At 39.0% G+C, this 25464-nt stretch overlaps 1 protein-coding gene across 2 annotated transcripts in view; it reads left to right on the top strand.

The window, feature by feature from the left end:
• RMDN3 (regulator of microtubule dynamics 3) overlaps positions 1-25464 on the top strand; it is a 41189-nt gene extending 15725 nt beyond the window's left edge. For both annotated transcript variants that reach the window (XM_082761413.1, XM_082761414.1), the window contains exons 7-12: positions 10753-10828; positions 11652-11729; positions 14026-14124; positions 16026-16079; positions 18836-18916; positions 21396-25464. In XM_082761413.1, the coding sequence (XP_082617539.1) occupies positions 10753-10828; positions 11652-11729; positions 14026-14124; positions 16026-16079; positions 18836-18916; positions 21396-21449 (442 nt within the window). In that variant the 3' untranslated portion in view covers positions 21450-25464. The remainder of the gene's footprint in view (positions 1-10752; positions 10829-11651; positions 11730-14025; positions 14125-16025; positions 16080-18835; positions 18917-21395) is intronic.

The raw sequence follows: 25464 nt of genomic DNA on the forward strand, positions 1-25464 counted from the left end.
TTCAGTAGATATACAGCTTTGTATGTGTCAGTAGCAATATTTTCTTTAAAATGTTTAAATGTGTGATTCCAAAGATAAATGCTGTAATTTCTACTTCAGCTTAGTACTCACTTTTAACTTCATCGTGGTAGAAGGAAGAAGGTCTATTAACAGATATCAGCTTTTATTAAAGAAGGAATTCAGATACCGTAGGCTATTCCAAAAAAAGGTTTTTTACCAGCATTATTGCTGCCTTTCCAGCAGGAAATTTTGGAAAGTAGGAACCTAGACGGTTTTGATTGCTTCATGGGAAGATTTCTGTATTGCCCTTTTTTGATGGGGGCTTGCATCCAACCTGTCAGAACAGAGCAGTTAAAGAGCTGGGACAATAGTCATGAGGTCAAGTTGTTGGGTTTTGTTTTTTTTTCCTTGCTATCAGCCAAAGCTTTGTTCTATCCTCTCTAGACATGGAAAAAAAATTAACACAAGGAACTATTTGTAAGAGAATACAATAGTTACTCCATCCAATCTTTTTTGAAAGAAAGCAGACCCGCTTGTCATAACCTTTTAGTGTGGTGGTGTTCTGCAAGCATTCTATTCTTATTGTTGTTTCATGGACTCTATACAGCTATACTTATTTCCTTTCTAATTTAGTAGTCAAAACTTGTATATACTCCTTGAGCTCAGTCTTCCTAGTGCAGCATAGGGCTGCTTCTGATCTACCTTTAAATTTAATTCTCTGCTGCCACCTGCCATTAATAGATGAACTTTCTAGCATAGGTTAATCCGCTGTTTATTTAAATTTAATCTATGTTATATTACCAAGCTTAATGAAGTTGTTTAATAGCAACAGTGTTGATGTTGGAGGAGTTCCTTGCCACTCCATTCAATATCCATTAGTTCACAGTCAATCTCAAAGATCAGTTAATCATGTAAAACTGGGGTAAAGGAGATTCAGGTAACTTACTCGGAACAAACAAGCAAACAAGAAAACCCAAAGTCATGTTCTTCCTGATGCATATTTTCAAAACAGATTAGGCAGACCTCCAGTGATGAAGGTCCTGACCTCACCCTTCGATGAACTGCAAATCAATTTTATACCAGTTGCAGCTATACCAAGTTTCTTTTGTTTAGCCATGAAAATTTCACAAAAAGGATGCTGGAGATGCTAAAATTGAATCTATCTGTCTTTTTTTTCCCCTAAATCAATTCTCTCAAAACAGGAAATTTAGATTCATTTGGTATTTTGTTCTTGTGTCTCTTACTGGCAAGACTTGGAAATCAAGCCACTAGACACTTCTGTATCCCAAATGTAGCAAGGCTGCTCTGTTGGGGCTGGGGGTGTTCATGTACTATTTTTTCCCTGAGAGCTTGTTGCTAAGACATTGAGATTATATGAACTGTGAAGAACTCATTGGTAGTCATTGGTGTGAAGCACCAAAATTAAAGACAGCCCAAAGCTTCTGAGCAGATTTTCTGTCTGTAAACTGGAAGTGGTTTTGAGCGATATGAATTCATCCTCAGATTTGTAGGGTTGCACATTTTTGTCTTCCAAGTTGAGAGTGGTATTATTTTAAGTGATATTCTCTGTCAAGCCTTTAATGTGATGTAGGAATTATTCATTTGTATGCGTCGGGCTGTTGCTTTTATCCAAATATATCTTGGTCACAAAGACTTGGATTTGCAGTTACTTTTTCCACCAAGTTGCACAAGCGTGTGACATAAGAAAGCTTCTTGAAAAGATTTGGAGCTAGTCTAATTTAAGAAATTAATGTGTTTTGTTTTTTCCACTTTCCCACCATACTCATATAGAACAGATATACTTTCGTTGTTAACAAAATACTGCTAGAGGACCTGCTAAATTGCTTATTGTTCTTACTTGTATGCCATAGAATAGCTTGTTTTGCTCTCCGCTGAGTCATTCATGTTTTAAATAAATGTTTAGTTACAATCCATAATTTATTTAACTAAAATAAGTACTTATTTACTTAGTACACACAGCAAAGTTATACATAGGTGTACTTGGGTGTGGTTGTGCTTGGCATGGAGTTAAAGTCAATCGGCCAGTTTGTAGGTTAGGAGATAGCAGTTTAGTTGTGGTGGATAGAGAAAAAAAATTCATACATTCAAGTAAAATAATCATAGAATGGTTTGGGTTGGAAGGAACCTTAAAGATATTTAATTCCAGCCCCCTGCCATGGGCAGGGGTGCCACCCACTAGATCAGGTTGCCCAGGGCCTCATCCAGCCTGGTCAACACCTCCAGGGATGGGGCATCCACAGCTTCCCTGGGCAACCTGGTCCAGTGCCTCACTACCCTTACAGGGAAGAATTTTCTCCTAATGTCTAGTATAATTTATCCTCTTTTAGTTTAAGACCATTCCCCCTTGTCCTATCATTATCTACCCAAGTAAAGGGTCCCTCTACATACTTTTTATAAGCCCACTTTAAGTGTTGAAAGGCTGCAAGGAGGTCTCCCTGGAGCCTTCTCTTCGCCAGGCTGAACAGCCCCAGCTCTCTCAGCCTGCTTGTTAAAACAAAACAAAACAAAAACTGCAGAAACAAATCTGTGGCTTACGAAAAAAAGCATTTCTCTCTTAAATGCTTTAACATATTTGTTAATTTACTTAACTTTAAGCAGTTTTAAACCTTGGTAAGAGGAATTTACATGCACAAAGCTGCCAGATTAGTTGTTACACGAGAGCTGATGGTTGACGACTGCAACATTAAGTGCTGAAGTAGTCTCAGAATCCTGTCCAAGTAATTAAAAAGTCATTTGGATGAACATCTGTGAGCTATTTAGTCCTACAGAGTCCTTGCACCTAAAGCTTAGGGTGGAAAGTGATGAACTTTTTTTTTTTACCTGAAAACAAACAGAGTTAGTGAATAGGTTTAAGACTAGTGAGGCTGGAGGAAAGATAACTGACAGGAATACAACATATCCATATGCTGAGTGACAAGGGGTTGATAGAGTGGAAACACTTTCTTCCAGAGCAAGAACTAGATCAAATAAAGTTGTTAAGCATCAGGCTCAAACAAAAGGAAATAGTTTACATCAGGCTCAAACAAAAGAAGTTCTTTACATCATGTCCACACTTAAGCTGCAAAAAAACATTCCCCAAGCCATCGTGCCTACTAAAACCTTGTGTGTTTTCAAAAAGTAAGTGTCAAATACAAAAAGAGTATTCTTCCAAGAGCAAGTCCAATGCCTGATCCAAAGAATATTCAGAGGAAGTGTTGTTATGTGCTTGCCTTCTTAGTTTATTATCTATGCATCTGCCATTTTCACTTCCAGGAAAAAACAACTTGTGATAGTGTGGTCATTCTTGTATTCTTTGTTTGCCAGTGTAAATACCTTTATTTTTGCAGAAATACAACATTATAATGACCACAGGTGTCAAGAGTATGGGATATCTTGTTCAAAATCTGTCATCTTTTAGCACCATTATCCTCAGTTAACCCTTCAGCATTTATTATTCTCGTAATAAATCTCATGTCTTCAGAGCTCATTTTAACTTTATAAGCTATTCCGTGCAGGTGACATCTTTAGAGCTGGTAGCCCTTTGTGCCTCCTTTTTTTCCTGGAACAGGAAATCTGCATCTGTCAAATGTTTGGGTTCAGTAAGAAGCCCAGTGTAAAGAGTGAAGTTCAGCATGTTGCTTCTGGGTGAACTTTTTTATAAACAGGCAAGAGATCCGAGATTCATAAATACCTTCCCAGTTACAGAGTGAGTATAAGCCTTTCCTTCAAACCAGCACCCTTGCTGCAGGATTTGAGCTGCCATTCCTATAGCCTTTGTCTTCTTCTATAACTGTGCAGTCTTTTTCTGACAGCAGGAGGCAGGCAGAGCAAATTGATTCGTCTCTTAAAACCTCTGTTTTATGAGAAGGAAGTGTTGTGGACCTTAGGGGTAAGTTTTTCTGGATTGTATTTCTTACCCTGCACTTAGCTGATTCATTTCCCTGCCTTTAGCAAGCCTCCCAGCTGCTCAGAGGAACATGTGAATTCCCACTAAATTAGCATCGTTCCTATTCTAAGCCTTATTTTACCTGGCCAGAACAACAACTAGAGAAGGAAAGAAATAATATTCTTGTGCAAAAGTCACCGTGAATTACTAGCTCTTTAATTCTTTTGTAATCAGTCCTAGAATTGAACGTGCAATCTCAAGTGTTTTAGGATTTAGAGTTGGTCACGCTGAGTAAAAAAGCATCTCTGTAGGTTTGCTTTCCTTGCTTAGGCTTGCCTTCAGGGTAAATGTGAGCAGCTGAAAGCTCATTTATTTAAATGTCTGATGGTTTCAAGAGGGGGGTTGTAAAGTAGACCCTACAATTGTCAAATATTTCCATACTTTATGACAATTTTTGGTTTTAGTATGATTAGTCTTGACAGTGTTGTCATTTGGAGCATTCATTCTCAAAGACCTGTGCTGATGGGTGTTGTTCAAAGTGTATTCTCTTTACTTTTTCTTATGTAAAGCTAGAAGTCTTGCCTTCATAGCATTCTCAAATCAATCTGTCTAGGAAACGTCAAGGTTGAAAAGAAGAATATTAATCTAAAAAAAATAATAAAAATTGGACTTCCAAATAGTTGTGTATGGTAGTTAATTCTGATAAGTCCTGCTCCCTTGAGTTAGACAAAAGACATGCAGGTTTCTTTGAACCAGTCTGACATGAAACAATCAGAATTTATAGCAGCATCAGTTGTGGTTTTACAGCAGAAAGTGAAAACAAATATATTTATCTGGCTTAAAGAAGTTCATAGTAGTTGTGGATTGGTATGATTCCCCGCCCCCTCAGATGCCTGAGTATTTCTGTGAGTTAAATTCCATGCTGAAATAGAAAATACATGACACTAGTTGGCTTAGATAGGGACACGCAAGCTATAGAAAATCATGGCACGCACATTACTGTAGTTTCTGCCCTAAAATATAATGTGGGGAGACCACTTCTCCTTTTGCTCTCTGCCAAAACTCAGTGTGATGTTGGAACATAATGTAGCATTTTTTTCTTTTTAATCGTAAATTGCATGATAAGAATATGACAGTGCCCCAGAGCATTAAAAGAGAAACAAGTCATGGTTTTGCATTAAGTGATTAGCAGGGTAAGGTTCAAGGTGCTATAACATTGCAAAACTATTTTATGGTCATTACCATAAAGGATTGAGATTGAACATCCTTGTAGGAGTATGGGAAAGATTTCAGTAATTAATGATAACTTCAAAAGAAACAGAATGACTACAAGGAAGCTTGAGTACAGGAAGAACCATGGGAGTAAAGCGCTTGCAGATAATTCAAAGCTTGTTTAAAGACAGTGTTTTAGAGGTTCAGAATAAATACTGGTTACTCATTAATAAAAATGAAAGAAGCCTTTAATCATGGTACTTTAAAAATGCCATTTAAACATCAGAGGAGACTGCAGGAACTACAAGATGTCTTTCAATGTCCTGTATGGTGGAGCAGAGAAGAAACTCTTTCAAGTTAATGTGAAAATGTGACAGGGGACCCTGTAAAGAAATTAAACACACTACTAAGGTCTTTCAAAGACATTGAGATACTGATAAATATTGCCTGTGATACACAACAATTTAAATTTGTATTAGTGTGTGAACAGTGAAAGGTGGCAAATGCAATGTGGATTTTAGAGGGTAATGAGAGGATCCAGGAAACTACCAACTAATTCCAGCTTCCTTGACCACCCTACCTCTGACAACTGTGATAAATAAAAGTTGGAAGCTAATAGCGCATGCCATCTTCTTGAGAAAATGCCACTTTTGTGCAGAAATGTTTCACAGATCTGAAGAAAGCTGCATGGAAGAGGGTGCTGCCCATTGACATTGTGTACTTGGAGTTTGGAAAGTCTGAGAAATTCTCTTCTGCACATCTGTGAATGATACTAAGCTACCATGTATAAACCTCTTTGGCTTAATAATAAGCTAAAAACAGGAAGCAAGCTCCTTTCCTTTGGTAAGAAAACGTTACTGAGCTTCTGAAACACAGAGCCAAAGGACTGAGTACAAAACCTGTGTGGATAAAGCAAAAAGCTTTAATGCAGACAGAAATACTTATGCAGTAAACTCTTTTATCTGCGTATGCATGAAAAGACTTCTTACCTACTAACTATTCACAGAGCTGAAGGACGCCATGCATGGTGATCTGTGTGGATCATTTGAAGGCTAAAATGTTACGATGTCTCAAAGCTTGGTATGACTCCCAAGTTAAAACTGATCCCTTCATCTGAACTGGCTCGTTTTGGTACTGGAAGATAAGGGGTGGATATCATGGGCTTGGGTTCATTTCATTTACCTCATTCATTGTCTGGATGGAATATTTACAAGCTTTTGTTTTATTAGCTTGTGGAGATGATAATCAAGTCCATCTTTCACATAAAATATCCTTTAAGTTGTGAGATTAAGGCAGGCTGCAACCTTTTAATACATATTTCCTGCAGAAATGAGTTCATGTCTTTGGCCAGCAGTCAGTTTTCAGAATTTATTAAATGAAATGTTTTCAAAGGAGTTGTGGTAAGCATCCTGAAAAGTGTTCCTATATACAAACTTGGTTTTATGTATCAATATTTTATTTTTATATGTATATAATCATTTTATATATATTTACAGTTAAGAGTTGCTGTAAGTATTTTTGCAAGTCAGAACAGGGATGAAGCTATTGTTCATCACTGCGGTTTTTGATGTGAGCAAATACTTAAAATTTTTAATCTCCATGAGAAATTGAGACAGTAGGAAATTACTGTTGCCCTAATCCAGAATAATTCATTGTGCTTAAATTTCTAGCGTGTATGCCACCATCTCAAGTTCCTTTATTAAGCCATCCACACGTGTAAATTCAGCATATCAGCATAAATGTTGACTCTTCCTGAAACTAGAATTTTATTTCCCTTGCTGAACCAGCAAGGCGCTTGATGAATTCTTACCCCTGTCTGGGAAGATATAAGGCACAGACATACAACACAGTGAGCACAGCAGTGACATGGCTTTATACAAAGTAAACCAACATCTATTACGCAACTCAGCACACAGCCCATCGACTTCTGCTGCTGGTAGGTCAAAGCCAAACTTTGGCTTGGGGCTCACAGATGCTGCAAAGCTGGTGGAGAAACTAGGTTATATGTATAGAATACACAAACTCTGCCATATGCATGGTTTGGGATTTAATAAAGGGGAATCTTCTGGTTATGCAATTCCACTTCCAATTGGAGTGTGGTGCTCTGAGTAAATCAGAATGGGGAATTAATGCAGTGTCACTGGTTCCATGTGAATCCACACCCCAACTTGCTCACCACATTCTCTGGACAAGCCTGGAGGAGTACTTCTGGCTTCCTGATTTTTAGCTTCAATCTTGTCTCCTCTTGTTTTGAGTTCAGGAAAGCCTAAGCCTGACCCCTTTGTTCCAAGCTCTTTATGACCAGATGGTCATTAATTCCAGGTTAAGTCACTGGGGCTTCTGCTGTCTCTCTCAAGGTACTAATTCCTAAATAAATGATCACTTCATTTCTGGTGTGTTTCACTGCAGTCTGAATACCTACATGCTAATTATCTGTCTGCTTCCCTTACAAGTGAAGAGACTCAGTGCACAGGAAGGTGAAAAACTGTTAATATTCATAAAATATTTTACAAACTTCTAAATTCTTTATAAAGATGTATACTTTAAAAGCTATGCTTCTTTGAATTATTTGCTTGATTTAAAAATGTTTTATTCTTCCTAGCCTTTAATCTGATTCTAGTAACTGGAGGTTGAGCTCCAACTATGGATTTTTATCTCCGTGTCTGTGTGTGATGAAAGCTCTCTTGATTTACTAGGAATGCTCTTTGAATAGCACTGAACAGTTTTACAGGCAAGCCTTGATGTTTTGATGTTTTCAATTCCCAGCTAGCGTCAATTGAATAGGAATATGATCTAGCTTGTTAATTCGTTGGGTATTGCGACATAAAATTACTTGAATAGATACGAAGCAAAATTTGAATTTAATAAAACGAAAGGATTTTCATGTCTTCGTGCTATTTTCAGTGGTCCAACTTACAGATTTACTCATCTTTGGCAATATAAACCAAACTACATTTCACTTTTATCAGCTTTCTGCAAAAGAGCTGCTTCTCACCACTTCTTTCCCTTTCCCCTTTTATTCCCTCTTGCCTCACCATTTCTTTTTAATTTACTGTCTGTCTGAGGCAGCAAGGAGCACCAGCAGATTTAGCTAGTGACTCTTTGAAACAGTTAAAAAAGATAAGAGCTGTATTTGGGTTGGCAGGCCACCCTCACCACAAAGCTGGAGGTACTGGGCTGTGGAGAGCTGTGTATTTTGTGTGAAGAGGCCAAAAGTTCTGCTTGTAAATGGGAGTCAGCCAGAGTGCAGCATCAAAAATGAAGTTTCAACAAAGTTGTGTGTTTTGAACTTGGGGATTGGGGCAGGAAGAGCAGCAGTCGCTCATCTGGTAGTATCTGCTCTCCCATTGCATGGAGTTTAATTTTCTAATGAACGGGGAAATCTTAACTGAGCTGAGCTTTCTGTGGGAACTTGTGGTTTGACCAGTGTCAGCTTCACAAGTAGTTTTGGTTAATAATTTGTCCAGCAAGTCTTGTAACGTCAGGTTTCGGTAACTGCTGAGACATCAATCTGAACAGTGTTTCAGAAGTTACAAAATGTTTACAAAAGATGAAAATCCCCTTCCCAAACTCATTATTTTTAATCCATCCTATTACTGTTAGTCTTCCTGCAACTGAGTATTGCCTCTCGTGACACTCATCCCATGGCATTTCACAAAAGGAATTAAAACAAATAGCTTCAATATTGAAGGACAAACCAAGCTAAACAAGCAGAAGAAAAATATAAAACCACACTGGGTTTCAGACAGGGAGAGGAAGGGAAGCTGGGATCTGAAGACCTCAGAGGTCTCAGTACCACAGAGTCTTATGTGTTAAAAGCACCACCAGGACCTGGACCTCGAAGCACAGATACAAGAGGAAAGTTCGTGCAAAGCCTGGGTTTGGTAGGGTCTTCTCTTTCTGGGACTGGTGAAAAACCAGCTGAGGAATCTCTTGCTGCATTTTTTAAGTTAGTTTAATGACACAAAGATAGGACTGTTATTTACTGCTTATTTTACTAACATTTCACCAGGCTGTCAACAAATGTAATATTTATCTTCTCCTGACAGCTGAATATGGCACCACTTGACATTGATGTGGTGGCTGGTGGAGGGATCAGGGCTCACTTCGTGGCCCATTGGATGTATTGCTCCTTTGAAGACGTGTTAGACTTCCCCTGCGGAGGGAGTGGAATAAAGGAAGGTTATGTGGTAGCTTCCATTTTAAAAAGAAAGGGTGTTTCTAGGACTTAACGTTTTGTTGTGGGACCTTAAACCTGACCTAATTGTATGTAATGCCTACCCACACATCCAGGAGCCTAAACAATGTGTTTGGAGGAGCCATACGTGTGCATCCAACAGAGCTATAGACTACAAGATTAAGTGTATGAGAATAATTTATCTTGTGGTCTAAAAAAAAATAAGCTTTTTATTGGAGTGTATTCCTAAATCCTGGTTGTGTTCTGGTTAGGAATACTTTACACAGGCTGTGCTTGTTGTGAGACAAGTTCCAGAAGATTGTAAAAACATTTCATCATCTGCAAGTGTCAGATTATGGCAATGCAGCTGTGAACTTTTTTGGTTGGGTGAAAGGGATTTACTCAATTAAGATCATTTTTCCCTTGTCATGAGAAACAAGAATTTTAGAATTGAACCAGAGTTTTCCAAAAGAAAATTAACGTCTTAAAAGAATGAGGTAAACATTCAGGAGACGAAACTTCTTTGCATTGTAATTTACACACTGAAAATTTAGTTCTGGCAAGAGCAATAAGGTATGAAATGTTTTGTGGGTTTTCTTCGTGACAGTGAAGAAAGTGGGCTTGGGGATTCGAGTCGTCTGACAGACTCCTGCACAAACATCTGCTGTGGTTAAACCATCACCAGGGGCTCTCTGGGACACAGTATGATGAGACGAGACAGAGAATCTAGCCACACAAGCACATGTTAGAGCTGTGGATGTGGTAAAAGAAAGCTCAAGAAAGGACTACTTGCATGGGGAGGTGAGGTGGGAGGGTGTAAATCCATGGGTAACCAAGCCTAGTTGCTTTCACTGTTCATGAAATACCTAATTTTGGTGGGCACTGTGCTTCTCAAGCTTAAATTTTGCGGTCTCCTACTAGACAAAACTGAATTGGTGTGAGTTTGCAGCACTCAAAACATATTATTTTGTTTTCCAAGTTCGGTGGCCGTGTGGGGCTGTAGGGTATAGGTAGGTTTTCACAATATTTTCCCTCGAAGTAGACATCCAGCGTGCTCTAGATTTGCGTAGGAGATGGCTGTGCATCCTTCTAGTTAATTAGAGCTTTTAGCAGTTCTGGCTCTCACTGCTATAGGATTTGCTCTTCAGCACTCTGTGTTTTGACGCAATTTCATTGCTGAATGAAGAAATGTAGAGTGTAGAAGTGTGCTGCTTTGGTCTTATGTAGAAGAAAGACTTCAGCAATCAGTGCAGCAAACTTTATGTCACGTCAAGCCGCTGCTGTTGACTCGTCAACATCCTTTGAGCTATTTCTGTGCAATAAATACTTGCTGTGTATGTGGGCAGTATGCCCTGCTTTCCCCAGTACAATGTGCAACTTAAACACACCTATATCTTCAGAGGAAAGATGCATGCAGAATGTAAATGTGTATTTAAAACGGACAATCTGATTTGCCACAAATGTCTCCTCCGTGCAGGTATGCTATTCTTTGTGGGCAGTTAGCAGAACATGAGAGCATTCAGAAACGCATTCAAACGGGGTATGTTTTTAAGGTGAGTAAAGAGGACGTGCTGGTTTTTCTGTGAGTATTGTTCAATGCTTACTTCTGTGGTCATAAGTTAAGACTGGCTCCAGCTTTTATTAGAGAAGTGATAGGTACCAAAGGGATGCTTTCCGTGGGTGGTTTGAGCTGAGGAGGGCGATCCCTGTGACACGTGATGGGGGTGACTAGTTTTGCTTTGCAATTGTGCACACTATAGTGGTAGGGAAAAAAAAAAAAGAAGAATAAAAGGTTTGCAAATAAAATACATGCATACAATGAGATTGAGAACCTTAAGCTTGAAATTACCATGTGGTAATAAGATACCAACTTTTCTTCACTAACTGCCGTGAGCCTGCTTGTGCCCTAAGTAAGTGCAAAATAATTATTTTTCACAGGCAATTGATCTGCCTCAGCTTCCTTAATTTGCCTTTCAACCAGAACAGGAATATTATATTGCAGGGTAGGAAGATGCACCGGTTGCTACAGAACTGGCCACATATCGTTATTACATTGTCAATTGTTCACCTGACCAGTAATTTGGTTATGTCAAAGTTATGAAAAGCTGATAGAATAAAGTGAAGGACAGCTTCACTTTTTTACATGTAGGGGTTTTTTGTTTGTTTGTTTTTGTTTTCTGAGGCTGATAAAATGCTGATGTTCTGTGCTCAGCTGAAACAGTTTTAAGGAAATTTGGAATATCTTTGTAGCTGTAATTTCACTGATTGCTCAGAAATTGTGGACTTTCCTCTTTCTACATAAGTTCATCTGCTGTTGTGGATGTTGTATTTGCTTGTAACAAGAATATAATGTGTGTTGGTGATGATTTTCCATAGGAACACATTGATAAAGCGATTGCACTGAAACCAGAGGATCCAAAGTCCTACTATCTTTTGGGCAGGTGGTGTTACCAGGTAAAATAGTTCATTAATATTTATTACTGTTCTTTCCTCCTTGTAATTTAGCTTCTTGTTTGAATGAAAGACAGGTAGGCTGAAATCACCAGCCATAACCAGTGAGCACATTCTGTTTAGTTGCTGAACTCAGATATTGTATCAGAAAGTACCAGTGTGGAAATGTCTTAGTTGCTAGAAGAAATTGTTTAAAAGTTGCACTTTCATGGGATCTGGAAATTCTTCACTTCGATCCTGAAACAGTGCCAAGAAGAGCGCATCACTGACAAATACTGTCAGAAACCTCTTGTAACAAAATGAACATGTTGTACGTTCATGTTCTTGTACGTGTAGCACCTCAGTGCTTTTATAAAAGCACTATTGAAATGTCTGCCAGGACATAGTGTCTCATTCAGAATTTCTGAGCTTTCCATCCAAGTTGTTTTCTTAACTGTAATTGCAAAGTCTTAGGCAGTCCTTCTCCCTTGTTGACCTCCTGTTAAACCTAAAATGATACCTTCATACTGGTATTACTGCTTAAAGCCGTAGATTTTAAATGGTAGAGGTTTTTCTTGAGAGTTTATATAAATTTTGCTCCCTCAGTAGTGAGAGAAATAGTACAGAAAGGCTGAGTTGGTGATCAGGACAAGAACTGGCTGAGCAAATTAGCAATGTGCTCAGTGCTCACGATCAAAGGCCAGAAGGAGGCAGAGAAAGGTTCATGGTATGGAAGACACACTGATTTTAAAAACATGAAGGAGTTTTTAAAAGCATGAAGAATGCTTTTTCAAACTGGCAACATCAGTTACTCTTGCTGTTGTAATACTTCTGTCCCGCAATCAAAAAAGGCTTTAAAAGTGCTTGTACCTCTGTGCAACTAAATGAAAGCTTCTGGGTTTTTGCTGTTTCACTTATATACTGCCTCTATTCTGCTCTTCATTTTTTCCCTGGTGGGCTTTTTTTTTTTTTTTTTTTTTTTTTTTTTTTGTCTCTTTCCAAGTAGAAGCAGTTTGCTGAAAGTATTCTCCCCGAACTACTAAAAATTGGAGCTCTGAAGGGTTTGGGGCTCCAATCTTTTCTTTTTAGTCACTGCAGGTGGCATGGGAAGTGAAACGGCAAAGAATGGACTAGCACTAGCTGCAAACTAGCTTACTGCTTCCCTTGCTTTATTCAGTAAAAACAAACTACCTTCAAACCTTTAACACATATGGATGTAATCAAGGACATTTCAGGGCTGGCAAGAGCTTCTGCACACAGTATATCTGTATAATCCTTTGCATGTGTTTCCTCTGCTACACAAAGTATTGCAGGTATTACAAGAAGTGTGCCGGCTGCTTTATATTTCTTGACAAGGAAAAGCTTAGAATCAAATGCCATAAATCACATTTAGTGCCTATAAAAAGAAAAAAGAGTTTGCAGTAACTATCTACTTTTCAGTTTAGGCAATTTGAAAGTGCTTTGCTGCTGTCAGAAATGAAGTCACATTGCAGAGATTGTAACTGAGATAATTGCCTTAGGTAATTACAGGGAAGCGGCAAGCTCAATCAGTGGCAGCTCCTAGCTCTGTATTCTGCTCTGGACTTCCTAGTCAGCCATGCTGCTATGAGAGTTAGTGCTTCTGCTAATTGTTACAAGAATTACATGGTGTTAAACAAAGATGGTCTTAGCAGAAGTTAGAATCGTATGCATCTTTCCCCCAGTAAAATCTCAGGGAGTTTCATATTAGAGAGAGGAGCTAGGAACAGTAAAGTAAGATTTCAAGAAATTATTATAATAGCTACCTGCATCTCAAAATGTGGATGTGTGTTGGTGGCTTTAGCTGGCCTCTCTCAAGGGATCTATGATCTTTATGTATGATGAGAACACGTTCTTGTACAAGATTTAAGCTGGGAGACAGGAGGGCTACATCTGCGCCTGGGCTCCAGTGCATAGGTGAGAACTGCCAGGAACAGGTGTGGTTGCAAGAAGGAGGTTTGGGATTTTAGACCACTTTAAACACCCACACTGTTACCCAGCTGTGATACTCAGTTGTAGAGACAAATCCTGTATTGAAGGTTATGCCAGCATGTGGCAGCTGATGGATGAAACTGCAGGTGACTGGTGGTATAAGGCAGGGACAAAGGAAAGCAAAATCAGGTTTAATTCTGTAGCTGGACTTGCATTCTTGACCAGAATCTGCAGATACACCCAATATTATTGTCTGTCTCCCATGTGCATAAGCCAGCTACAAGGAACTCGATAATTCGTTGTCTTTGTATACCTTTGCACATGCTGTGTCTTCACCGGGTTTGATAGTTTCATCCTACTGTCTCTGCAGGTTTCCCATCTGGGATGGCTTGAAAAAAAGACTGCTTCTGCTTTGTTTGAAACCCCTCCTACAGCCACCGTACAGGATGCACTGCAAAACTTCTTAAGGGTATGGAAATGTGATATGCAAGGGAGTCACTAACCTGACATGCAACCATGAGCGTGGAATTTGAGTATTTGTGTTCTGCTTAAGCTCATCACTCTCCAAGTGCTCCGTGATATATTTCCACTGACTGGAGCCTTTGGAAGAAAAGCTGATGAAAGCAAAAAATTTTGAGCCTGTATTACAGAATAGCCCAACAGAAAAATGGAATTTTGAAGACCTCAGAACTAGATCCAGGGTGTTCAGATTTTTTTCCAAGGGTTTTGTTTTTCCTTTTAGTAGCTGCAAAAATGAATGAATTCATAGCTTGATACTAAATGCATTTGTACTGTATTCTTTTCATGTTCCGTAATATCAGTTTGAGTTTCTCCCTGGGAACACTTGCATAGACATTCACAGTGTTCTATCATTTTAATTTCTTTCAATATTTTATTAAAAGACTTTCAGATTAGGTTCTCCAGGCTTCTGAGGACAACTCTTAAGCTTTCAGAGACAGGTTGCATATGTATTTCTAGAAAGAAACTCTCAGGAGTTCTGGCTGTCTTTTTTTTTTTTTTTTTGTCCTCCTGTTGATGAAAAATTAATTTAAGACATGGTCTGAGTCACATCTTAGCGTTCATAGCTCTTGTTGCAAGGGTCGCATGATCTGAATGAGTTAAACAGACTGTCTGGCTGTGCCTGTGAGAACTACTCTTAAGCACCTGTGATGAAGCGTTACAGAAACAAATTGCCCTACCACTTTATAACTCATAGATTGCACCAGCAGTTCTGTGAAGTGTCAGGGAATATCATACTTATATCAATTTGTTGTAATTTTGCCAAAAGGTAATTATGTGAGAAGTAAGTTTGTGATAGGTGTCTGCCCTAGGCAGTATACTTTTCAGCCAAATTTCAGCTAAAATGAATATATCATTTCAGAGAGAGGTTTGAAGCAAAGCGTTTTGCTTTTTTTTTTCATTAGAGGAGTTAGAGTAAGTTAGAGTGGCACTGTGGTTTGAAACGGGAACTTGGATTTTTCTGAGGTTTTCCTTTGGTCAAATATAAAGAGAGGATACAAAACCATCACTCTGGAAGCTAATTATACTCTGAACAAATGCACTTCCCATACGCTCAGCAGCATCCACTTCAGCTTTCAGCCACAGTTGGCATGATTCAGGGGAATGGAAACCATCCTGAAATTTGCAGCTCTGGGTTAGTCACCAGCTGAACTAGGTCTAAAACCAGACAGCAGAATTAACAAAAGGAACGTTGTCTGTCTTGTGCTCTCAGAGCTTCCTCTGATACCTAGGCTCTGCTGCCTTGACTGAGTGCATTTGAATTTGAGTGCAGATGGGATGCGGGGTGAATCCAGGCATTTGTTGTAGGAGCATCCTGGAACGAGGATGCTTGGAGAGTGATGACTGGCACTGAGCTGGAGGGAAGAAAGCAGAAGGAAGTTAGTAATAAAGAAATTGGGAATTAACAACCAGTAAGGAGGAGACAGAAAACTGAGGGAAGATTCCTGAGGTTTGGCACCAGCACATTCAGGAGAAACCCAAGTGGATGACACTGGTTAGGCAAGGAGGTGAAAAAGAGTGTGTGCACAGGCAGGAGGAGGTAGTCAGGATATTTCTGGGCTTCCCTTAGCTTCTGAGAACTTGGCTTTGCAACCTCCTTGGCACTCACAGTAGCAAAGTATAGGGATGTTACTCGCTGAGTCACAGGCATTTTTTGAGAGTACGAGGGCATTTACTAATGCAGCCAGGCTAGCCTGTCAAAGTTCTTACACTATTTTATATATTTTGAAAAGTGGGATTTACTCATCTATTTTTTAAGAGATGTAAAAAACTTGATACAGGTTTTAACTGTGTCCTTTACATATCCTAATGTCTGCTTTTCTCTGTTCATCCTCCCCTCTGCTTTTCTAGGTCGAGGAGCTGAGCCCAGGATTTTCCAAAGCAGTAAGAGTATACATTGCCAAGGTAACCAGTCACTTTTTGCTTTAAAGTCATATGTTCTAGGATAAGTAATATTTGTGTTAAGAAATACATATACCTCTTCGGATGGAAAGTACTAAACACATGTAAATTCCTCCATGCAGAAACAAGGTTTTAGAAGTTAATAACATTTCTTAAGCTAAATCATCTAGCGCAGAGGCATTAAAATTCAGGAAGGATTTTGTCTTTGAGTCATCTGGTGTAGCGTCCTGCTTGGCTCTTAACAGATAAAATTCTATAGCATAAATACAATAGATGCAATTCTGTTCTATAAAATTCTGTTCTAAGGCAGCAACGGTAACCTGTAAGCCACAGTTTGGAGGTTCAGTGCCACCACCAGCACCTTGGATTTATATGGTATATACAGGAAGATGATCATGGGGGAAAAGGTGACATATAAAGTGTCTCTATTTTACTAATACAGATGCAAGTCTTAAGGTAATGATTAAATAAGCCATGAATGCCTGAAGCTCCTAATATCTTTTGTTTATCATAGAATCATAGAATGGCTTGGGCTGGAAAGGACCTCAAAGATCATCTAACTCCAACCCCCTGCCATGGGCAGGGATGCCACCCACCAGACCAGGTTGCCCAAGGCCTCGTCCAGCCTGGCCTTGAACACCTCCAGGGATGGGGCATCCACAGCCTCTCTGGGCAGCCTGTGCCAGCACCTCACCACCCTCTGAGTGAAGAATTTTCTCCTAACCTCTAACCTGAATCTCCCCGCTTTTGGTTTAAAACCACTCCCCCTTGTCCTCTGACTGAGCAAAGAGTTCACATTGAGTTTACCTTGAGGGAATAATTGGGTTTGAACTCTTAAATCTTAAAACTGCTGCTTAGTTCCTAGGACCTCTAGCTGGAGTCTAGAAATGTTTAAAACCCAAATAGCTTTGGAAGTATCAGCCAGAGTGGTCATAGCAAAGAGTAGCTGTAGTCATTCTCTGTGAAATTACTGAATTTGCAATGTCCCAAAGATAGTGAGCTTTATCAGAGTAGCACACAAGTCATAGGATCTGCTTGGTCTGAAATACATTATGACTGGAATTGGGGTGCAGAATTTATTTCACAGGAAGTGTCTTGTTAAAGAAAAATAAAGGAGAAGTGGAAAATTCAGCAAGAGATGTGGTAGCCTTCACACCAGCTGGATTTTGTCCGTGATGCATTGTAGCTCATTATATCTACTTAGTGAAGAGTCTATTAAGTAAATTAAACTATGTATTTGTACATCAGCTAGTCTTTTGTTTTGACTGCTTATGTACCATAATGAATGTGCTCTTGATTGCTTCTGTCTCTGCTTGTAAATATAGCCAGCATTCATGCAAACTCAATATCTTTCCCTAAATGTCTTTTTTTCCCTTCTTTACTCCATACTTGGAACTCATTTGCTGTGAAGTTACAGCAGCAGCAAATTATTGCAAGTTATAACCTGAGAGAATTTTCAGAGTTGATGTAAAAAAATTGGGTTTCACTGTGGCTAAATTGTAATCTACATGGGCCAATACTTTTTTTATTGGGCCTTTTTTTATTACTTTTTTTATTTCTCCACGTTTGGCAGATGTGGTGTGACTGAGCTTCAGAAACACTCTGCGAACACAAAGGGACTTGGAAGTTAATAGGAGTACTTGTATCTATTTTTTTGTTTGTTCTGTTTTTCCCAATCCCAGCCTCTGTCATTTTGGATCACATCCTTTGTGATAACATTTTAAAAGTTCAGTTCAATACAAATTGTTTTTAAGGAACTAGTGCTCTAATGAGTCAAACCTAAAAAAAAAAAAAAAAAGAGTTTTGTAGTCATCTAAGTCATCTACTGATATTTTTGACTGATATAAAGAGACACAGGATTTGTGAAGGCTTCAAGGATGTCCATGACTCCATCTGTTTCAAATTCACCAGACGCAGAAATTTGACAGCGCTCACAGTAGAACAGAGAGTTCTCTTACAGAACTATCCCATGATACAGGAAAATCACCAAAATACACACATGCACATACTCTGCAGTAACATTTAAGAGTCTGAAGTAATAGCCCTGCAAGAATTTCAACTCTTGCCATGATCCTAAATGAATATATTTGTTGTTTGTTTGTTTTTTTTTTTGGTGGCAGTTGCAACAATGATTAACTGATTTTTTTTTTTAGCAACCACTTCCTTTTAGCATGCTTTTTTTGTAGTCCTCAAATGCCTACATGACTCTGTAGGCACCAAAAACCTTCATGTTGCTTAAAGAGATAACTGTTTCTGTGCTGTTGAAGAGGAGTTCGTGCTGACAAATGGTTCACACTTACTGTAAAACCTCAGAGACCTGCAAATACGATATGTTACAGTGCTTGCAGTTGGACCTAATTTTCAAAGGCCTGGGGAACCAAAGCTGCATAAAATGATACGCTGTCAGAACAGAGGTTTTATGATGAAAGCAGTGTGAGTAATAGTGGTTGTGTAAGTGGAAATAAATTAGACCTTGGGAAATGGTGAAAATCACCTTAAAATCTTCCAACAAAAAATCTCCTTGTCCAAAACAACAAAAATAAAATCTAATATTCCATAACCTGATGGTGATTATAATCCTTTGTGAATGAAGGACACTGCAGGAAATGTTGGAAGCCTGAAACTACACAGTGCAAGACAGAGAAATAGTCCTTTTTATCTGTTGCCAGGTTGCAGAACTGCTGTTACGTTCAGCTGCTTGTTTTTCTGTTTTGTTTTTCCTGTTTATCTTTTCTCACGTTGTCATTTTTTCTTCACAGTGTTACAAGGACCTGGGGAACAATTCTGCAGCTCTTCTCTGGACAAATCTTGCATCAGAACTGCCAGCTAATACAAAAGAGGTAGCAGTCTTTGCTATTTTTCTTAGTGACACTGGAATAGGATTATTTTCCAAGAAAGGAAAGAAACCAAAATTAATCTTACATTGTATGTGTTTGACCCATCAAATCAAGTAAGATTATGTAAAATCCTCTACATATTTATTACGTGGCAAAAGCCACATAATTGGGAAATTTTTTTAAATCTCAGTCATATAATTTAAGGTTGATGGTTTCTCTGGAAATCTGATTTTGCATGTATTCACTAGGCCATTCAACATTATATAAGATGCAATTACATTAATGTGTTAAATACTAAAGGTTAACTGAATTATTTCAGTTAAAGATTTCACGATTTTAAGATCTTATCAGAATATTTTAGACTATCTCTGAATTAGATTTAAAGAACTGAGGGTTGTAAACATTTTTATACCCCAGTTGTTTAGTAGTTCCTATCTGTTGCTTTAAATGAAAGCTAAAATTTCTCCTCCTCATGCTTCCTATCTGCTCTTAGAAAATGGTTAATTTTCTTGCATGCTTAAAAGAGTTATAACCACATTGTATTCATGGGTGGTGGGAGTCTGCTTCACTAAAAAGGGACTTACAGATGGAATTTAAGGTATTTATTTTGGGGGAAAAAAATCAATAATCACACACTGATGGTGAGCTACTTCTGTTTGCAGAGATAAAATTGTTTTATAAAAGATGTTCTAGCTTGCAAGCACAGGCTTTATAGTAGTTTGCTCCTTGGCGTAGATTCCTTTCCTTCCTTGGGACCTGCTATGAGAATGCCTAAAGCAATTCAGCAACATAATGAAAAATATTAAGAAGCTGAGAGTGTGTCCAGGAGGGGCTTAGAATTCCAGCACAACACCATACAAATGCTCTGTTACTTCCAGGATTAGGCTGCAGACACATTTGAATGCCCTGCACATATTTAGCAGGTCTGTGGAACTGCAGCTGGTCAACTGGAATATCTGCAAAACCACAGAGCAACTGCAGTACACTTCCCAGTGCACCAAGGCTGGGGAAGGTTTATTGGTTTGGGCACTGTCTCTCCTAGCCAACTCAGTTCAGTTGGGGACACTTAAGCTGAGTGGTTGTCCTGGCACTGGAGCTCTGTATTATTTCTACTTACCTCTGTGGCTTTGGGAACAGCCTAGATTGAACTCTTGGTGCCAAGTTAGCTCCCAGGCTCTCCCAAACTAGATCTCGTTGTGCAGAGCCATTCAGAAGTTTGTGTGTGCTGCACAGCACTTTTTTTTTTCTTTTTTTTTTTTAATATCTATGTTATTTCAGCTCTTGTATCACTTAATTTTACAGAGTTCTGAGAGCAAACCCATACTGTTTTAGAAACTGCCATGTGGCAGTGTCTCCCATCTGGGAGCTCTTTTCCACTTTACTTTTCTTTTGCACTTTTTCTGTTAAGCAGAAGCTGTGTAGAAGATGCCATCAAATTACAGCCAGTCATAAATTGAATAAAGGCACAGCAGCTTTTAATATCAATCTGATGTTCTTTGCATTGTCATGAAGAATGCAGTGAAGTGAACAAGGTCTCCCAGATCTTACACCTTCAGCCTTTGTCTGATGAAATAATCACTCTGGATGTAAGGCAGAATTATACAGATTGGCAGGATTTTCCAGGCACCCTGTTTTTAAGGCCATCATTATTCTTTGGGTTGCTGTAGCAAAAGTATTCTGCTGAGTTTCAAACTCAAGGGCAAGAAGTCTTGGCCCACCATCCAGCAATGCTGACTTGCCTGTGCTACCACCTGCAGGGCACCATCCAGTACTGCATAAGCCACTTGGCTTCTGTATGGATCTGGGGAAACCAGGGCATCAAGCAGAAAAATCCCCTTCTTGCAGAAGGAAATATCCTAGCTCTGCCAGACGAGGCGCTTCCTCACCATCCACTGCTTAGAAATCTCTATAGACAGAGTTAGGCTGGTATATCTGATAGAGTGTTTTTTTTTCTCTCTTTTTGTATTGGAGGCATAAGAATTTAACCAGAGAAGCACTGCGATTTTCAGGATTGGCCAGCCAAGATCCATGGGCAGAAAAGTCAGGAATAGTTAACTGTCTTTTCTGATCCGAAATTAAAAGCGGGAGTCTAGTAAGGAAGTGGCTTTGGCTGGTCGAGTCTTTGCAAATGTTAGCTCCTCTCATCCCAAAGAGGCAATCAAATAACTTCCATCACATTGCAAAGGAAAAACAAAGGCACTGGTCTAGAGCAGGAAAGTCGGTGAGGGAGCAAAGGTCTGATTTCTGCTGTTCTGGTTTCCAGTTCTCATCTCTCAAAAGCAAACATACGAGAAACTCTCAGACTTGGAAGACTTTAATAAGAGAGAAATATGAAAATAAAAGCATTAGCAGGAAAAATGTGAGGCTGCTATGGGATTAATACTTAAAACGTGGTGTGGGGTTGTAGAAGAAAAGGGAGGTTTTATTTTTTAACTGTCTCAATTAACCTGTGTATGAGTCCCTTCTTTTGCTGCGTTTCCAGGATGCAGAAAGTGAGAGAGAACTTGAGGAGATGCGGTCAATCTGGGAAGAATAAGAACAGAAGAGCTTGTTCTGCTTGATACTGCACAGACAATTAATTTCCAGTTAAAGGGGTTTCACGATCCTGACAAGTTTGATTGCACTTCATGGATAAGCCGCAGGAGTTTACAGGAATAAACACTCAGCCGTCTCATCAGCATTTCCAGGAAAAGATCTCTGTGGGATTTAATGAGAAAATTTTGTATGATTTTCCTACTTACAGCACTGCGTATGTTTTGATTTTAAAATTCCTAAAAAAAAAAAGTCAAATCCCTAAAAATAGATATGTACATGTGTGAGTATATAGACACACACATGTGTATATATGTGTGTGTGGGTGTGAAATACCTGAATTTCAGGTCTGCTTACTGATAAACTCTCTCTCTGGGGAAGTCTTCAGCAGATATAATTTTTTTTTCTCATTAACTATTTTCTCATTTGCTTTGTAAAATATTTTAATTTAATCAGTTTAAATAACTGGTTATGTCTTTGTATCACTGTGCTGCGTGTATAAATTTGAGAGCCCTTGTGCTCAGTGGGCAGTGTAGCACTGATTTTTATCAACTTGATGCACTGGAGGCTGTGGGGTGTCCTCACTTCCCGCAGCCTGTTGGTTCAAGTGGACACTGACGCTATGACTTAAGAAAAGGCCACTACAAAAAAAGGACTTAAAATAAGTGAGTTGTCAGTCCTTTTGTCCTTGCTTTGAAAAAACTGACCATGTCCAAAACACATTCCTGTTGGTCCTTTCCAATTATGCCTAAACTACCTATACTGGATTTCTGTTGAGGAGAAATCAGCACCACTCACTGCAGTGAGTAAATACCAAGGGACCAAGATGATGTCCTTCACAAGAAGAACGTACTTCTAACAGGTGCATTGCTTTCATCAGGGGAGTGAGTAATAAGATTTTAAACTGCTGGACTCTCTCCCACTGACATCACTCACATGAGAGTGAAAACCTTGTGTGTCCCTCTAAACTATGCTGCTGTTGTTTAGATGTAACAACTTCACAGCTATTTAAAAGCAGTTATTTAACGATGAAACACTCGTTATCAGAACAGGAATATTCTGTGGCAGAGCTGACACCTTGCTAGCATGTACCTCTGCCAGTTCTTGGTGACTATTGCACTGGCACTGAGAAAATGAAGCTGGCAGCTCACCTTTTCTCTGACAGCTGCTGAGTACCAAATGGAGAAGGTGAACTGTGCTGTATGCTGACAAAAATGCTGAAGAAAAACCAATTTCAAAAATTGCCCAAAGAATTTAGAAAGGCTTTCTTTGTCCCTTTAAATTTTAGCTAGCAGCTAACTGGACACTTCTGGTTTTTTAAATGTTTGTTACACACTGTCGTGTTGTACAATGTTTGTGAAGCGCAGAGTAAAAAAAATATGAGTAAATCACTCCTTCATCACCTTCTTAGTCCCTTGCACGTGTGTATTAAACAGATGGTTCTTTTATTTTGTGAAAATAATGTTGAGAGGGAAATGCACAGTAGGCACGAGCTCACAAACTTCCCAAGTTTATAGACTCTACACTTCTTAACTATTTCTATTTTGGTCCAAATTAAACTCTCTGAAATTCTGAGGATGTGCTCATCTTAAAAGATCCAGGCAAGGGTGCAATTAGCTTTATTTGCTTGGAGCTGTATGAACTGGTTCTTATAAATGGAGAACTGAACTCTAACAAGCCAAATTTGAGCCCTATATCTTTGTGCAGAGCTCCCCTTGTGATGGGTGGGTACCTGACCCTTAATTACAGGACTTTGCTTTGCTTAATGTATGTTCTTTTCATTAATGTATGTTCTTCTTTTCAGTTCTTCAGCAGCATGATCAGGCTGCCTTTTTTAATTTATGGGAATCTGTCTCGTTTTGAGTATTTCCCAGTGCACGACCTTATTTTTTTCCCCTCCAAACACCCAGTCTTAAATATTTGCATGAGCTTGTAAGCTGTTTTTGTTTTGGTTGCTTAAACCAAGCTGGGAAATACTCAACAGTGATGTCTGAAAGATGATGATCAGCAACTTGCTTCTTTCATGTAGTTTGGTTTGTTTTTTTGCTGGGGAGAAAAAACAACAGCTCTGAAAACAGCCATGCTATTAGGTGTGCTCGTATGGCCTTTCCCTGCCAGCAAGTCCTGGAGTGATGTTAATCAGACATGTTTATTAATTGGCGTGTTGCTTAAACATTGCTGCCTTCTAAAAGTAAATGTTTTCAGTGTATGTAGTAGGAAGAGTGTGAAAAGGAAATATTTTTAATGCCAAAAGTCCATAGCTTTCCTTATTTACTTTCAAGCCTTCACCTACTTGTATTTTGATGAGTTAAACTGCTAGCAGCATCTTTTGAATTATGTATTTTCTGGAGATAGCTTTCACTTTGTTTCCAAAGATTTAAATCCTCCCTTTTTTAAAAAGAATACATATATGTATATGTATATTAATTTATTTTTAATGTCTGTTTCCAAACAACAAGCAATTGTAGGCTTGGGGAAGAAATGCTGATTTGTTTTTTCCTTTCATGCTTCAGATCCTGCACTGGTTTAGATTTGAGTATTTGATATGGATGGATCTCATTTATGTAGGTGATGGCATTAGTCAGTCCCCTTAGCTTTAAAAAGAGCATGGATGAGGAGAGATATTAGTTAGTTTTCAGGGTGCCTTACTGGATGGAAGCACACCTTCAGCCAAGCAGCCTCTGTTGAAGGCCTGCAAGAAAGAGTGCTGTAAAAACAGAGCTTTGGGTTACAGTCAAAACAAAGCACGTTCAGAAACTAATACCAAAGGCTTGTTTTTCTTCCTGATAGAAGCTGAAATAATTTTCTTCTCGGGGAGAGAAAATATTTGGTGTAATTGTGTAGGGCTCATTGGGCTGTGACCAGAACCTTTTCTGTCTTTGAGTAAAAATAACCTGCTTCCTCAGAGGAAAAGGTGGTAATTAAATTATGTTAATTCTTCTCAGTTGGTGTTAATTTTTGGATGATTTTACATGAGTACAACCTTTCAGATCTCATTTCTTCTATTTCGGACCTTCTGTTTAAGCTTTCCATGCATTTGATTGCCTGCTTTTGGCTTGAAAAGTTTTGGCTTAAAAACAGGCTCTGGCATTTTGCTTCCCTCTGTCTTTTGTGTGTGGTCTTGTCCCTTTCTTGGGCTTTCTGAAGTTTAGAGATCTGTTCTGGTTTTCATACAGGAAAGATTTCCTCTGGAGGCACGACTCCTGCTTAATAGCTGGGGTGGAGTTTAGTGTGTACCATTATATGTTTTTTTTAGTCTGCTACATCAGCTGGAACCTAATTTATGCATCCAAGGCTATGATGAAAGACGACAGAGCTCACAGATCCTTTCAAGTGCAGATAAAAGCTGCCTTTTGCTGTTTTCAGTCTGATCTGCAGGAAGTTATGACACAGTCAAATGAACCTTTTTCTTTTTGGTTTTCCCTTTTCGTGGCTTGTTATGAACGAGAAGAATGTGACTAATTAACGTAATTTAATTCTAATAGCATAACGTGGTTGATGTGGGGATAAGACAAGGTCATGTAACTAAAATGTTTCCCACTCAGCAATGCTTGGGGTTTTTTGAATTCTTTTAGCAATAGAATTTGCAGTCCTCTGTTAGGCTTGTGCTATGTCGTATATTGGCAAGGATGGCAGTGAGGGAAGCTGTTCTCCTGTTCGCAAGGGGAAGGCGCTTCAGTAGCTTTCGGACAACACAGAAATTGTCACTTTGTCAATTTTGCACATGCTTTGCAGACTAATCCCAGAGCACAATGTGAATTTCTTGACGATGCCTGCACTGAATACATTCTGGGACCACCAGTTGGGTTTGCCTAGTGCAAATTGGGTAGAGAGACTCCAGATGTTCTTCTAGACTTATTGCAGGGCAAGTTTCTTGGAGCTAGTCTTGCCTTCCTTGAAAATATACCTACCTGTGGTTCAATTACAATACTAAAGAATAACTGAAGCTATTTAACTAATTTATCCTCACTGTGCTGCTCTGTTGGAAATAAAGTATTTATAAATCAGGAGGAAACAAA

This window comes from Aythya marila, assembly GCF_965140915.1.
Source record: "Aythya marila genome assembly, chromosome: 5".
In the NCBI taxonomy this organism is placed as follows: domain Eukaryota; kingdom Metazoa; phylum Chordata; class Aves; order Anseriformes; family Anatidae; genus Aythya; species Aythya marila.